The sequence below is a fragment of the Alternaria viburni genome (genome assembly GCF_023758015.1).
Source record: "Alternaria viburni strain BMP 2772 chromosome Unknown scaffold_20, whole genome shotgun sequence".
Lineage (NCBI taxonomy): Eukaryota > Fungi > Ascomycota > Dothideomycetes > Pleosporales > Pleosporaceae > Alternaria > Alternaria viburni.
Genome location: NW_026055789.1, coordinates 602,061 through 613,682, shown reverse-complemented (window position 1 = coordinate 613,682; position 11,622 = coordinate 602,061). Strand labels below are relative to the sequence as shown.

Sequence of the window (11,622 nt, the reverse complement as noted above, 5' to 3'; positions counted from 1 at the left end):
CACTATGGGGCCTTTGGTCTTGTGCAAGCTTGCAGGCGCTGCGCGGCGCATTACCTTAGGCAGCTTGCAACCCACTTACTCGCGCCAGTGCGTAGTTTGTCGGCAATCGGCGGCAGTGAGCCGTAGCTCAGAAACGTCAGTTCCTATCTTGAACTCTACAGGCATGGACAGCCCAGCTAAAATTTAAGGTGCGTTTGGGCATGTAGCTAATGCAATTACACCACCCGCATGTCAAGCTACTGAGCCTTCAGGCGCAAATCTAAGCGAAGGTTGTTGCAAGCAGAACTGCGGTGAATGGGGTGGGCAGTCGCCTTGCATGTTGCATGACCAGCGAGCCAGTCGCACACCATCCAGCCGTTCAACAGCGGTTGAGCGGTGAGTCATGTTGCACCACGCTGCATTCTGTTCATGTCTGAGGGAAACCGAGAAAGATAATGGTGACTGGGTAGATGATTTGTTCTTTATGTCGTAATGCTATTCTATTCGTACAATAATGCGCGCCGGGGTATGGCAACGACAGTGAAAACCTTTTGCGACCGATTGCCAAACAAGCGTACATGAAATGAGGATACATGAGGTGCTAAACGCCAAACATGATGGGCATACATGAAAATGCATAACAGACATTACTGATGCAGCGTGACTATACCGTGACGCCTGTGTAAACGAAGGAGATAAAAGAGAATATGCGAATGTACCCTTCGCTGCGCTAGCTTGGGTACCTATCACCCGTGACCCAATGCCCGCGAGAGCGCCGATGTCCAAGAACTCCCACTAATTCGACCAAAGTTTTCCGAAGTGTTCAAGCGTGCTCAGTACATCATCCGCTCTGGGAAGACCTTGTCGTCGTAGCCATTGCCTTGGGGCTGATGGTAACCGTTGTGCATCGGTGCACTGAAGTCGTATGCGCTGTCTGCCCTCTGGATTGGAATAGTGTCAGACGACATCGAAGAGCAGCGGCTGCTACGATCGCTGCTGTGTTGGTGGAAAGAGCTGGCGTAGCCTCGAGACATGGAAGCCATTGGCATGGATGCGTAAGAGGAAGGGTATGAGGAGGCAGATGCTGACATGGCGGAGATGCGTCTGTCCTTGCCGCGACCTTTGATGCCCTTGTTGGAGTTCTTGTATAGCGACGCAAAGTACTCCCAAAGCTCCTTGTCCTCCTGAGAGACGTAATCTCCTGGGTTGATGGTCGCAAACTTGGTGGTGAGATACCTGAGAGTGGCGGCATGGAACTTGTTTTGATGCGACTAGAGTCGGTCAGTGATGTTGTAGAGGCACATGGTGCGTGGGACTAACCTTGAGGTTGCCTAGTTGGGTGAACTGCTTGCCGCAGTCGTCGAGCTTGCAGCTGAAAGGCTTGATCTGTTGGTGGACAATCTTGTGCGCGCGCACATTTCCTCGTTGAGCAAATGTCTTGCCACAGATGTCGCAGCTGTACGGTCGCTCTCCAGTGTGTCGCCTCTCGTGTGTCTTGAGGTTACCAAGTTGCGAGAAAGATTGGCCACAGCCAGGTGCCTTGCAAGGGAATGGCTTGTCGCCAGTGTGGGCGCGAATGTGGATCTCAAGATGTGTCTTTTGGTAAAAGCTCTTGTTGCAGTTGGGGACGGTGCACTGGTAACGCTTCCTTGGCTTCTGAGCAGTCTTCACTACGTCGTCCTGTTTCGTGGTTAGCGAGGTCGGCTTGGGTGTCTCAAAGGAAGACCACATACCTTCTGCTCTGGTTCTTGGGGCGGGTTTGTCTGTTTCGCCTGGATAGCCCTCATGAGAGTGTCCACATCTGTGGCGAAGTTCACGCCACTGCCTTCAGTAGGCTCTGAGTTTGATCGCTTGCAGTCGGATGTGAATGACTGATCGGCGTACATGTGGCTATGGCCTGAATGCGCTGGCGATGTACCCTCAGACTTAACGCCGTGGTTGAAAACATGTCGGACATCTGGCAGGGTGGGAAGCGCCTGGACGTCATGGGAGGAAGCGTATGAAACGGGATGGGGCATCGCGGGCGGGTAGTATGAAGGCTGCTGCATGTTGTATGCGTTTACTGAACTGGGGTCGTAGGCGAATGCTCCTGCTTGGTATGGGACCGAGGTAGGGAGGGCGTTGCTTTGGTAGATGGGCATGCTGATGTCCATGTGGTTTGACGTGGGTTGGTAATCGCGAGAGACGGGAGCGTTGGTGACATTCCTGGACTGGTCGTAGGGAGGCATGATGTTGGTGAGATGCATGTTGGGGATATGCATAGATTGTTCCCGTCGATCTTGCCAGATTCCAATGTTATGAGATGCAACGACAGTAGCCATTGTAGATAAGAAGGCTGGTGCCACGGGATGGGCAGATGGGATGCAAGTGCGGGCTGGGCCGAGAGTTGTCGGGAATGGGTCTATCAAGTGTAGAAGAAGACAAAGTGGTGGAGATAGAGGATCAGATGACGTGGGAGTGTTGTGGACTTGCTCGATCGATCTGACTGTGGTATGGGGGAGCGTTTGGGGCTTTACATATGAATGGGCCAACTCGATATACTACGACTCTGAGCATCCCGCGAAGCAAGGATGGCGTTTGTTGTGGATCAAGCCGAAGGGACTAGGGTTAGGAGCGAGCATGGTTGCAAGAAGGACAAGGAATATCGCTCTCGCATGCAGCCAAGAATTACTGGGGTGGTGGTTTAGTGGAAGGCTAGCCAGCAGAGAATGATGGATGTACGGGGCACAGCAGCCGACCAGGATGCAGTCTCAAGGCGGAACCGGGGTATGGGCCCCAGGTGTGAACGGACGCATGGCTTCGCCGTCTCATGTGCAGTGTGGGGGTTCCATAGGACAGGACACTCAAGCCACACCCCATCGGGCGATACATTGATGACCACCGACAGTCAACCGTGCGGGCCACCCAAGAAGTCAATGTTGAGGCTCTGTCAACGTGAAGGGTCAATTGTGAACCTCTGCTTCGACGGCCCGTGGTGGATGACGCGGAATTCAGGACTCATCATGCAACATGCATGACTTCAAAATGACCAAATGAGGCGGATAGCCCTTTGCGCGATTGCTTGACGAGGTACGAGTTCTCGTCTGGGCCAGGCCGGAATCCCAGTGAGGATCCTCGCATGCGGGCTTATCGTGGCTGGCAATTTCTTGGGTCGTCGGCGTAGTGTGAAGCGCGACTCCTTGTCTTCCGTACCTACACACGTGGGTGCAGATACGCGCTATTGCGTCCGATAATCGACGGCGGCGTGGCGGACGACGCTTCTTCCCGGGGCGTTGACGGGCCATGATGAAGCCCTCTCGCCAATCATCGGTGTTTCCACACACTCTCATTACCTCCACCTACGAATGGAACGTCTCAAACCCGAAGTGCCTTAGGTAATAAATGGCGGCGCCCGGACGCAGCACTGGTTAGATTTTGACGTGCCCTAGTCTGTATGGGAGACCCAGCCTGTCATCGGGGAAGCAGACGGGTATGCCGCCCCACTTCGGCTTTGTTTCAAGGCTTATGAGGTCGAGCATGGTGGTGGTCGGAGCTGAAAACAGTCGCAATTGCGATGCAGATGTGTTTGTCGACTTCGATGGTGTTTTTTATGATCGACGCGCTGGAATAGCATCACGGTTCTCACAGGGTCTCCGCCGGCGAAGGAGCGGAGAGCTCAAGGTCACGTGTGTCGCATGCTAAGCCAAACTCGGTACTAGCCCCAAATAACTGCTCACGCGATTACGGCAATCTTGCAGTAAGACATTCATCCCACTCGACCGGTTACTTGGAACCTTCCCAAACTATTGGGTCCCTTCATCTTGTATCCTCTCAGCTACATTGCTCCGTCCTCAATTTTGCCAAAGGTACCCATAATCCCGCCTACTCAGGCAGGTGTATATTTGCTATTGACGCCCCTGCGTTACGGGCGATCACATTTATTGTTACCCGCCACAGCCTGTGGCCCAACAATGAGTTCAGGACTCTCGTGGCGTCCCGGTCGCCGACGTCTCTAGAGTGACGCTACGCACTACTAATGTACGGCACGCGCTTCCCGATGTATGCACAGTCTCTATTGCGCCATTAGACCTGCCACCAACGGCTTTCAGTACTACGATCTCCCCTACCCCAAGCCAAAACGCCATCTGTGGATTTTAACTTCAAACGACGCGCCCGGATCTTTAAGCGGGTCAGGTTTCCCGTATCGACCAGACTAATATGTCTGATCTGAGATAGCCCGATTGACGACCGTTTGCTCTCGATGTATTTGAAATCACCAGCCAATGCTGATACGAGATCAAACAGCTGCAGGGGCATCAGATCGCGTTCTTGATCTACATGCTAAGCAGCGGCGTAGGCGACTACGGGACTTCAACATACCGAGATGGCATGACCGCCCTTCCGTCCCTCCGCTCCTCCTTGACAGCACTGGCCAGCTGTCAGTTGGTTCCTCTTAGGGTATCCCTACTGTGCGAGCACAGCTGAATGCTGGATGGCAGCGGTCGGCCTGTACCTCTCCCAGACAAGCGCACTAATCTTCCATCCCTCGGACTTGGTGATCGACCCAGATAGGTTGACATTAAGATGCAAGCAATCTGTGTGGCATATGTCTGTGCATGGGTGTAGCAATCGCGTTGCAGGTCTTCACCGGATCACCCGCGCGGGCCCTTACGGCATTTCGACTAGAGCGCGATTGCTTCAACCTCGCATATTGGGACAGAAAGATCCGAAGTCCAGGGTTTCGTTGAGCCGCGTGGCTCGAGAGTGACTGTCCGTCCTTGGGTTAAAGCGCTTGGTGCTGGTCAGTGAGCTTTGGAGGGGTTGCAATACTAAGAAGTTCTTCTTCCGAAATCGTGGACCTGCAGTAGCCTCAAACAAGTGCTGGACACCATCATGGGACAGCAAATTTCGCTCTTTCATCTCCAAACGATGACGGGCCACCTTGAGTGCTCCAGTGCAAGAACAGATGCGTTTACCGAGACGTGTAAGGAGCGTGCAATCTCTGTCTTTCTTCGAGCGGCTTCTGTAAGAATACGAGGTACGGCCAAGAACCCAATCTTTTGCCCACGAGCAACAAGCCGAACCACTTATTCTTCAATCGTGGCCATATATATCTCAAGGCAACCTATCATTCGCACTACCCATCCGCGGTCGGCTCGTCGATGCTTTGATGACAGACGTTGGCTATGCGGACGGCAGCGGCGGCGGCGCACGGAACCAGCGGCAGCAATCCGCGGTCCTTGTTCGGTGATACTGGGCTGTGATCGCCGTATAATCGTCTGTCTGTGTTAGTGTCCGCTTCACGAGAGGTCGAATCCTTAGTGAAGCGAGTGGTTCGTCTGAACCTTATGCTAGCCAAATGACGGCATGTATGCGCGTGTCGCTAACCGAGCACAGATCCTGGGCCCGCGGGCCAAAGACGCACAGTTCGTCCTGTCAGACCCACCTTGGTTAGGCGTACAGGTCAGCCGCGAATGTCAATAACCAAACGGATAGGCCCGATCGCTTCCCCGGGGCCGCTGATGTGTTTCATCAACCATGTTCCCTGCCATCGCCATCTGATCGTGTTCAACATCGCCGTACAGCTACAGCTTCCTGTACAATCCCCTGAATGCTTCCACATGGCTTGGTACTCGCGTAGCTACACCGCATTGTATGCGAGTGTGGGAGACACCACCCTCCACGAAATCCAGGGCTCACTGTTGATCACATCTCGAGAGGCCTCCAAGCTGCCGCTTAACGGTGTGCCTAGCTCACAGACTACTCCTTCGAAACCTTGATCGTTAACAGACCGACAAGCATCGCTACCGGCGCTTCACCCTTAAGCTGCCCTTCAGTATCATTGTCCCGGTACCAACCGTAGCTGGAAGGTACTTTGGAGGTCCACTGAGTACCACTCATTGGATCATCTTGGATGAAAACTTCGCGGTTCATTTTAGACAGCCGTTCTACGTTAGCATTTTGCTCCGGCATGTACCATGCGGTGTCCAAATAGGCTGATCTCATACAACTACTCATCGGTACTCCAATCACCGCTCACTCTAAACAATCTGCGACATTGCGGCACTCTCCCTTGAAGCAATGCCAACGATGCACTTGAGCTTGACCGCCAGAGATCTCAAAGTTGTTGACTGGGTGCTACTGCACTTTACAATCTTGGAGACCGGTCAAAACCTCAAACCCCGTGTGCAGTAGTCGCAATTATGTTGCAGCATTGTGTACTTGACCAACACTCACCGCAACTACGAAGGCATGTCTGGCAGGGGAACGAGGCGTAGGATGCTCGTAAAACAGCAGCGGCTAATAGCGATGGCAAGGCGCATGCCAAACTCGGTAGTAGCATCCAGCAATGCCGATGCAATGCAGGCGCCAAAGCTAACCATGGAGAGGCACATAAGCCGGTCTGATATACACCGACAGCGATTGAATCCTATGCACCGTTAGCAGTGAATATCCTGCTCTTGGGCCCTCAACATGTTACATCACGCTGCGATACCTGGAATAACCCGGCAGAGACCCTCACCGTAGGGAACTGCCACCGGCATACCTTTGCTTCGAGCACTCACACCTCTCACGCAGATCTGCTGTATCTCGCCACTTGGATCGCCTTCCAGAAAACATCGATCTTGATGATCAAACACACTATATCTCAGTGGCGTCGCCTTCAGATCGTGCATCGCTCGCCTTCTGAGACAAGTGAGATGGCAAGCGATTGCACAGTGTCGCCAACTCAACACCAACCTCTTCGCGGAATCTCGAAATAGCGGTAAATCGGTCTAGAAGAGTCTGGTACGCTACAAGCTTACGTGCATCCGAAGATGGTAGCGCAATGATGCTTAACGTCGGATGTTTTCAGTAACCTAGTGGACGATCACTACGTACAAGATGCATATCACTATATGGTGTCATCTTGTTTCTGGGCAAACCTTGGGTAATGCTGCATAGTAAGCGCAGCATCTCAAGAAGCTCAACCTCCGGCCACGATGTGATGGTATGTAGTGGTGTGAAGCTCGAGTCAGTTTCCCTGCCCGTTCGTATCGGAGTCTTCATCAGATCTGATGCGCCTTCTTCGCCCCTGCGCCCGGGGAGGGGAATCTGCATTTAGAACCATGCACTCATGCATCACCGACTACACGCTAGTTAGCTTGGCATGAAAGGCCGGATTCTGAGGGTATAACCGGAAAGCGATGATGACACTATGGAATTGGACCGACAAGGGGGCGCATGAACTTCCAGGATCGCTTGATTGAAACTAACTCGTTTTATCGCGACCTGCAGGATCTGAGAACCCGATAGCGATGTACCTGAGCGTTCCGCAACAGCGGGTCGATGAAATGGCGTCAGCGAGCGATCGAGTCGTGTCTGTGGACATGAGATAACATGTCTGAAGCGTGAAGCTGCTGCTGCTGCTGCTGCTGCCGCGGCTGACGACTTGTAATTATTCTGAAATCAGCCAGCTGCAAGATACCTAGGTAGGACTTGGAACTCTTGAAGGACGATGCCAAAATTGAAACTCGGTATGTGGAGGGCATATGAATATCTCGGCTTAGCCAGTTCATCGGGTATCGTATGACGAATATGAACTGACAGTTCTTGACACCAGCAGCGGTGATTGTGCTACAGCGCTCCTGAATCCTGATCCATCTCTTTGGAACGCATCACCTTGTCCCATGACCGATTCCATCTATTTGTCTCCAGTGATGGTTAGTAAACAGCATCACCGGTCGCGAAGTGGGTATCAGAGTGGTCGGCGAGGTATTTCGATGCGCCCCACCGATCAGAACGTACCGCTCCGTGCTCTTGAGATCTAGGGTACGGCACCTTGTACCCGCCAAAGGATCATGCACAGCGCTCGAAACGGAACCGTGCTAGCTCTAGCGTACCTCTTGTCGCAACAAGGCAGAACACTGTCCACTGACTGGAAGTCCAAGATGGCGGGGTGACGGACATCGCAGAGGGGGTAAGAACCTCCTTGACTCAGACCAGATACTGCCATTGTTGTTCCAGATTGGCGAGCTGCTGTGCCTTTGCGCCTTCGGCTTTGAGGGGATTTGATAGGGCGGGCGCAATTCACGACGCCACCAGGGACGCAGTGTGCATTACGCGAAGCCACTTCCTGCCGGCCAACACGCCCACCAATAAAAGCTGCGCTCTGGGTGTCTGGAGACTCCAGGGTGCCCGCGCTCATTGTGGCGGGCTCCCGAGCGGCATCTCAACGATACTTCGGCAGCTCTTCGGCCCTTCCCAAGTACCCAGTCCGCCCCGCTGGCCGCTTCCCCAACTCCAACCAGCAGTTCTCCCACACACACATGATGGGAAAAGAAAAATCAGATCTTGCTCCTTTATTCACGATAGATCCATCGCATGTCTTCGGCCCTTTTCTGACATTCCTCCAGATCTTCATCGGTGAGCCTGCCCGCTTCCGCTTCCGCATTTCGTCAATCTTGCATGACAGCCGTGCCTCTAGATCTCGGTAGCTTGCCATGTACCGACCAACCGAAGTTTCAGGCCGATAGATAGATTTATCAACGGTGCAAGCTGACGCTTCTGGCGCTGGGAATCACTCGACACATATCGTGGCATAACGCGTGGGGTTTCCGGCGAGGCCGTCATGTACGCGCAGCATGCCGACGATGCCAAACCCGCGATCGAGGAGCTCCCGCAATAGCCGACGGCAGACGCGCATCACGTAACAGGCCACTCCATCGATAGAGGTGAGCAAAGCCAGGTTCAGACCTGCCACATGATACAGATGTACGCAGTGGCGACAGCTTCGACCGGATTCTATGAAGCTGCAGGAGTGTCGCTTTGGCCCATTCAGGTCGCCTGCCATCCTGGAGGAGTTTCAGGGCACGCCTCATTGACGCGTCTGCACCCTTCTTTCCCAGGAATAGGCCTTCTCTGCATGGCGAACTGCAAAAGAATGGAGCAGATCACTGTGCTGAGATCCCCCTTTCCAAATCGATGTTGATCGCCACCGCCCCCGCCGCCACCGATCGAGGGTTCCCAGCATTACGACGCTGAAATGAAGCTGAACATTCTACCAAGAGTCCATCGCCACTAGAACTCTAATCTTGCTCAGCCTCGATGGAAGGCCTCGTTACGACTCATTGCCGTTTGACACCCATGCCTGTCAGCGTATACGATCAGTTAAGCGCAAGAGATGCAAAGCTGATCGGTGTTCCTGTCTGTCCTGTCGTATTTCCTGCATGCAGCGAAGGTATTTGACACTCCACTCAAGAACTAAAGTTCGCACTACTTCGCTGCGTACAGATTACTTGTTTCACCCCTCACCATGTTGCTCTAGCGGTCCTCAATATCGAGAGTCTCAGTACTAGGGTCTTTGATGAGATGTGAGAGCCTCTTCATTCCATTCAGATAGATGAACCTAGCGTCGAGGCATACAGTATTACATGTCCCAAAGAGGCACACGTCCTGGACTAGACTGCATCGTCTTCCTTTAACCCAGTATCCCAATCCTTCTCACTCGGATTTCGAGTCCTATTCTGGGATTCATTTAGGCTTTAATCGCTCACGAAACTATCCGCTCAAATCTTCCTACGATCATACGCGCGCGATGATCCAATTCTCAATACATGGTTTGAAGACTATGCCATGTGCTCGGCATTCTTTCCCTCTTCAACCGCGCTACGAAATGTTTCCCAAACTACTACCACTGCGTCTATTCCAGCCCGTTTTTTCCAAACTAGAACAACAAATGATATGGTCAAATTGTGGGCATCATCAGCCCTTTGGCTACCACGCAACAATACATGACTCAAACCAAGTCACAATCTCTTCTGCGTCCCGACTACCTGACTTACAATCGCTACTCTCACGCTTTACCGTCTAGTCTGTAGCTGCTACGATAGCGCTCACCACTACATTTTTTCTTGTGGGCATCAATATCGATTTTCATCGTGCGCAAGACTTGCAACTGACCCGCACAAGCGTCTCTGGCGCGCCTGGTTTAGGATACACATCTAAACACCAAAATGAGAGATCGGCCTATTCACCGTCCCCAAACTCTGGTATCGCACATGCAGATCATATGGACCCTGGGCGCATCACAATTACCGTAGTGCCAACATCTGCCAGACTTTTCGTTCAGTCCGGTCTATAAGACTATCTTCGTAGTCTAAACTGAAGGCCCACAAGCCGTCTCAAACGACGAGTTACCGTGCAAGCCCCCTACTGAGTTCTTCTAGCCTGAAGAGAATCATCCGTCATGCTTCATCGTACATTGAGCGACAGGTACGCTAGCAGAGCTACAGGAAGAATTCTGGTTACAAGCGCAATCGTTGGAACTTTATCCGAGACATGACCGTTGTTCCGAAGATAGATGGGACCTTCCAGGACTAAACGCTTGATGGTAAGCATATTGGCTCTTATTTAGTAGCACATGAATGTAGCACAGGTGCGACGTTTGCTTACTCAGAACACGCTCGTACATCATGAGACAAAGTCGACTAGTAGTGCTAAGAACCGGAAAGATGCGATCTAGGAAGCCTCACTCTGAGAGAACTGTTTACTGATCGCTTAAGTCATATGGTCATCACTTACATATATCCAAGACACGATGTTCGCATGCAGGATAGTTTAATATCCCAACATCTCCCTCCTTCCTATCAACGTCGCAGTTGAAAAGACTCATTCTCCGTCCCTTTCAAACCCTTCCAAATAACTCATCTTAGGTCAAAATGCCCACCACCCGTCCTGCCCCGACAGAAAGGAACGAACGCTATCCACTTTGACCGGTAGCCCTAACAACCGCCGCGCCCGTCAACCACCCTACATCCCCACCTCTCGAGAGGATACTCCAACCTAAGCGCCCAACCCAATCCCAACCGCGGAAGCCAACAAGCGACGCTCGAAAACCCACCTTAAACCACCGCAGCTCCATCGCAAACCTCGCTTGCTAGCCCCCTCTCTCGAACACCTTGGCTCCAAAACAAGCGCGCCGACACATGATTGGGACGCGCAGCAGATCTCCGGGGCGCCAGTCAGCTTGACATGACGTCTAGATACAATTTCGCGCCTATTGCTAGCCCGATAAGCTATCGGAGTGACTACCTGAGATAGGGCTGACGTCTACCAGCGAAAAAAAACGGCGCAAAGTGTCGGTGTTTGGTACGCTAACGAGATGGTTTGGGGCGGGCAGAGGGCAGGTTAAGCGCGGGGTGGGTTATAGGGCGGGATTATAGGGCAGATAGTCTTGTGATGGCCTTGTGCGTAGTTGGGTCCACACGGAGTAGGCGATACACGCTGGGGATCATGTTGCGACGGGTCGTTTGGAGGGGTGGGCGTGAAGGTGTGGTTTTGGGGTGGGCTGATGGGGCCGCCGGGTTTGGTACGGGTCGATCGTCATATGCGTAGGGTTTGCGGACCAAGTTGTTGGTTCCTCGATCCCGAGGTCGAGTAATGCGCGGCTATGTCGAGTAATTCGGGTATTTGGGTCTGGATATGTGTATCCGTGGCGGTTGGTGGTTGTTGGAAAGTTGGAGTCTGGTGGAGCAACTTCGTGTCTCTGATGATTGCAATTTCTCTTGTTCGAGAGCATTTTTGTGTGTAAGAATGGTATGTGTTGCGGAAATTATGAGTAGGCGCTGCTTGCTCTAGGTTATCGCAGTACTAGTAGGTAAAGTAGGTGGAAATCAGCGCGAC

At 52.7% G+C, this 11,622-nt stretch overlaps 1 protein-coding gene across 1 annotated transcript; it reads right to left on the bottom strand.

Moving 5' to 3' along the window:
- Positions 1-812: 812 nt before the first annotated feature.
- J4E79_008561 (uncharacterized protein) lies at positions 813-2,225 on the bottom strand (the record flags this gene model as incomplete). The annotated part of the gene is made up of 3 exons (XM_049357416.1): positions 813-1,250; positions 1,300-1,659; positions 1,713-2,225. 3 exons carry the CDS (start codon positions 2,223-2,225, stop codon positions 813-815), a joined length of 1,311 nt encoding a protein of 436 aa, XP_049208314.1.
- Between the last annotated feature and the right edge of the window lie 9,397 nt (positions 2,226-11,622).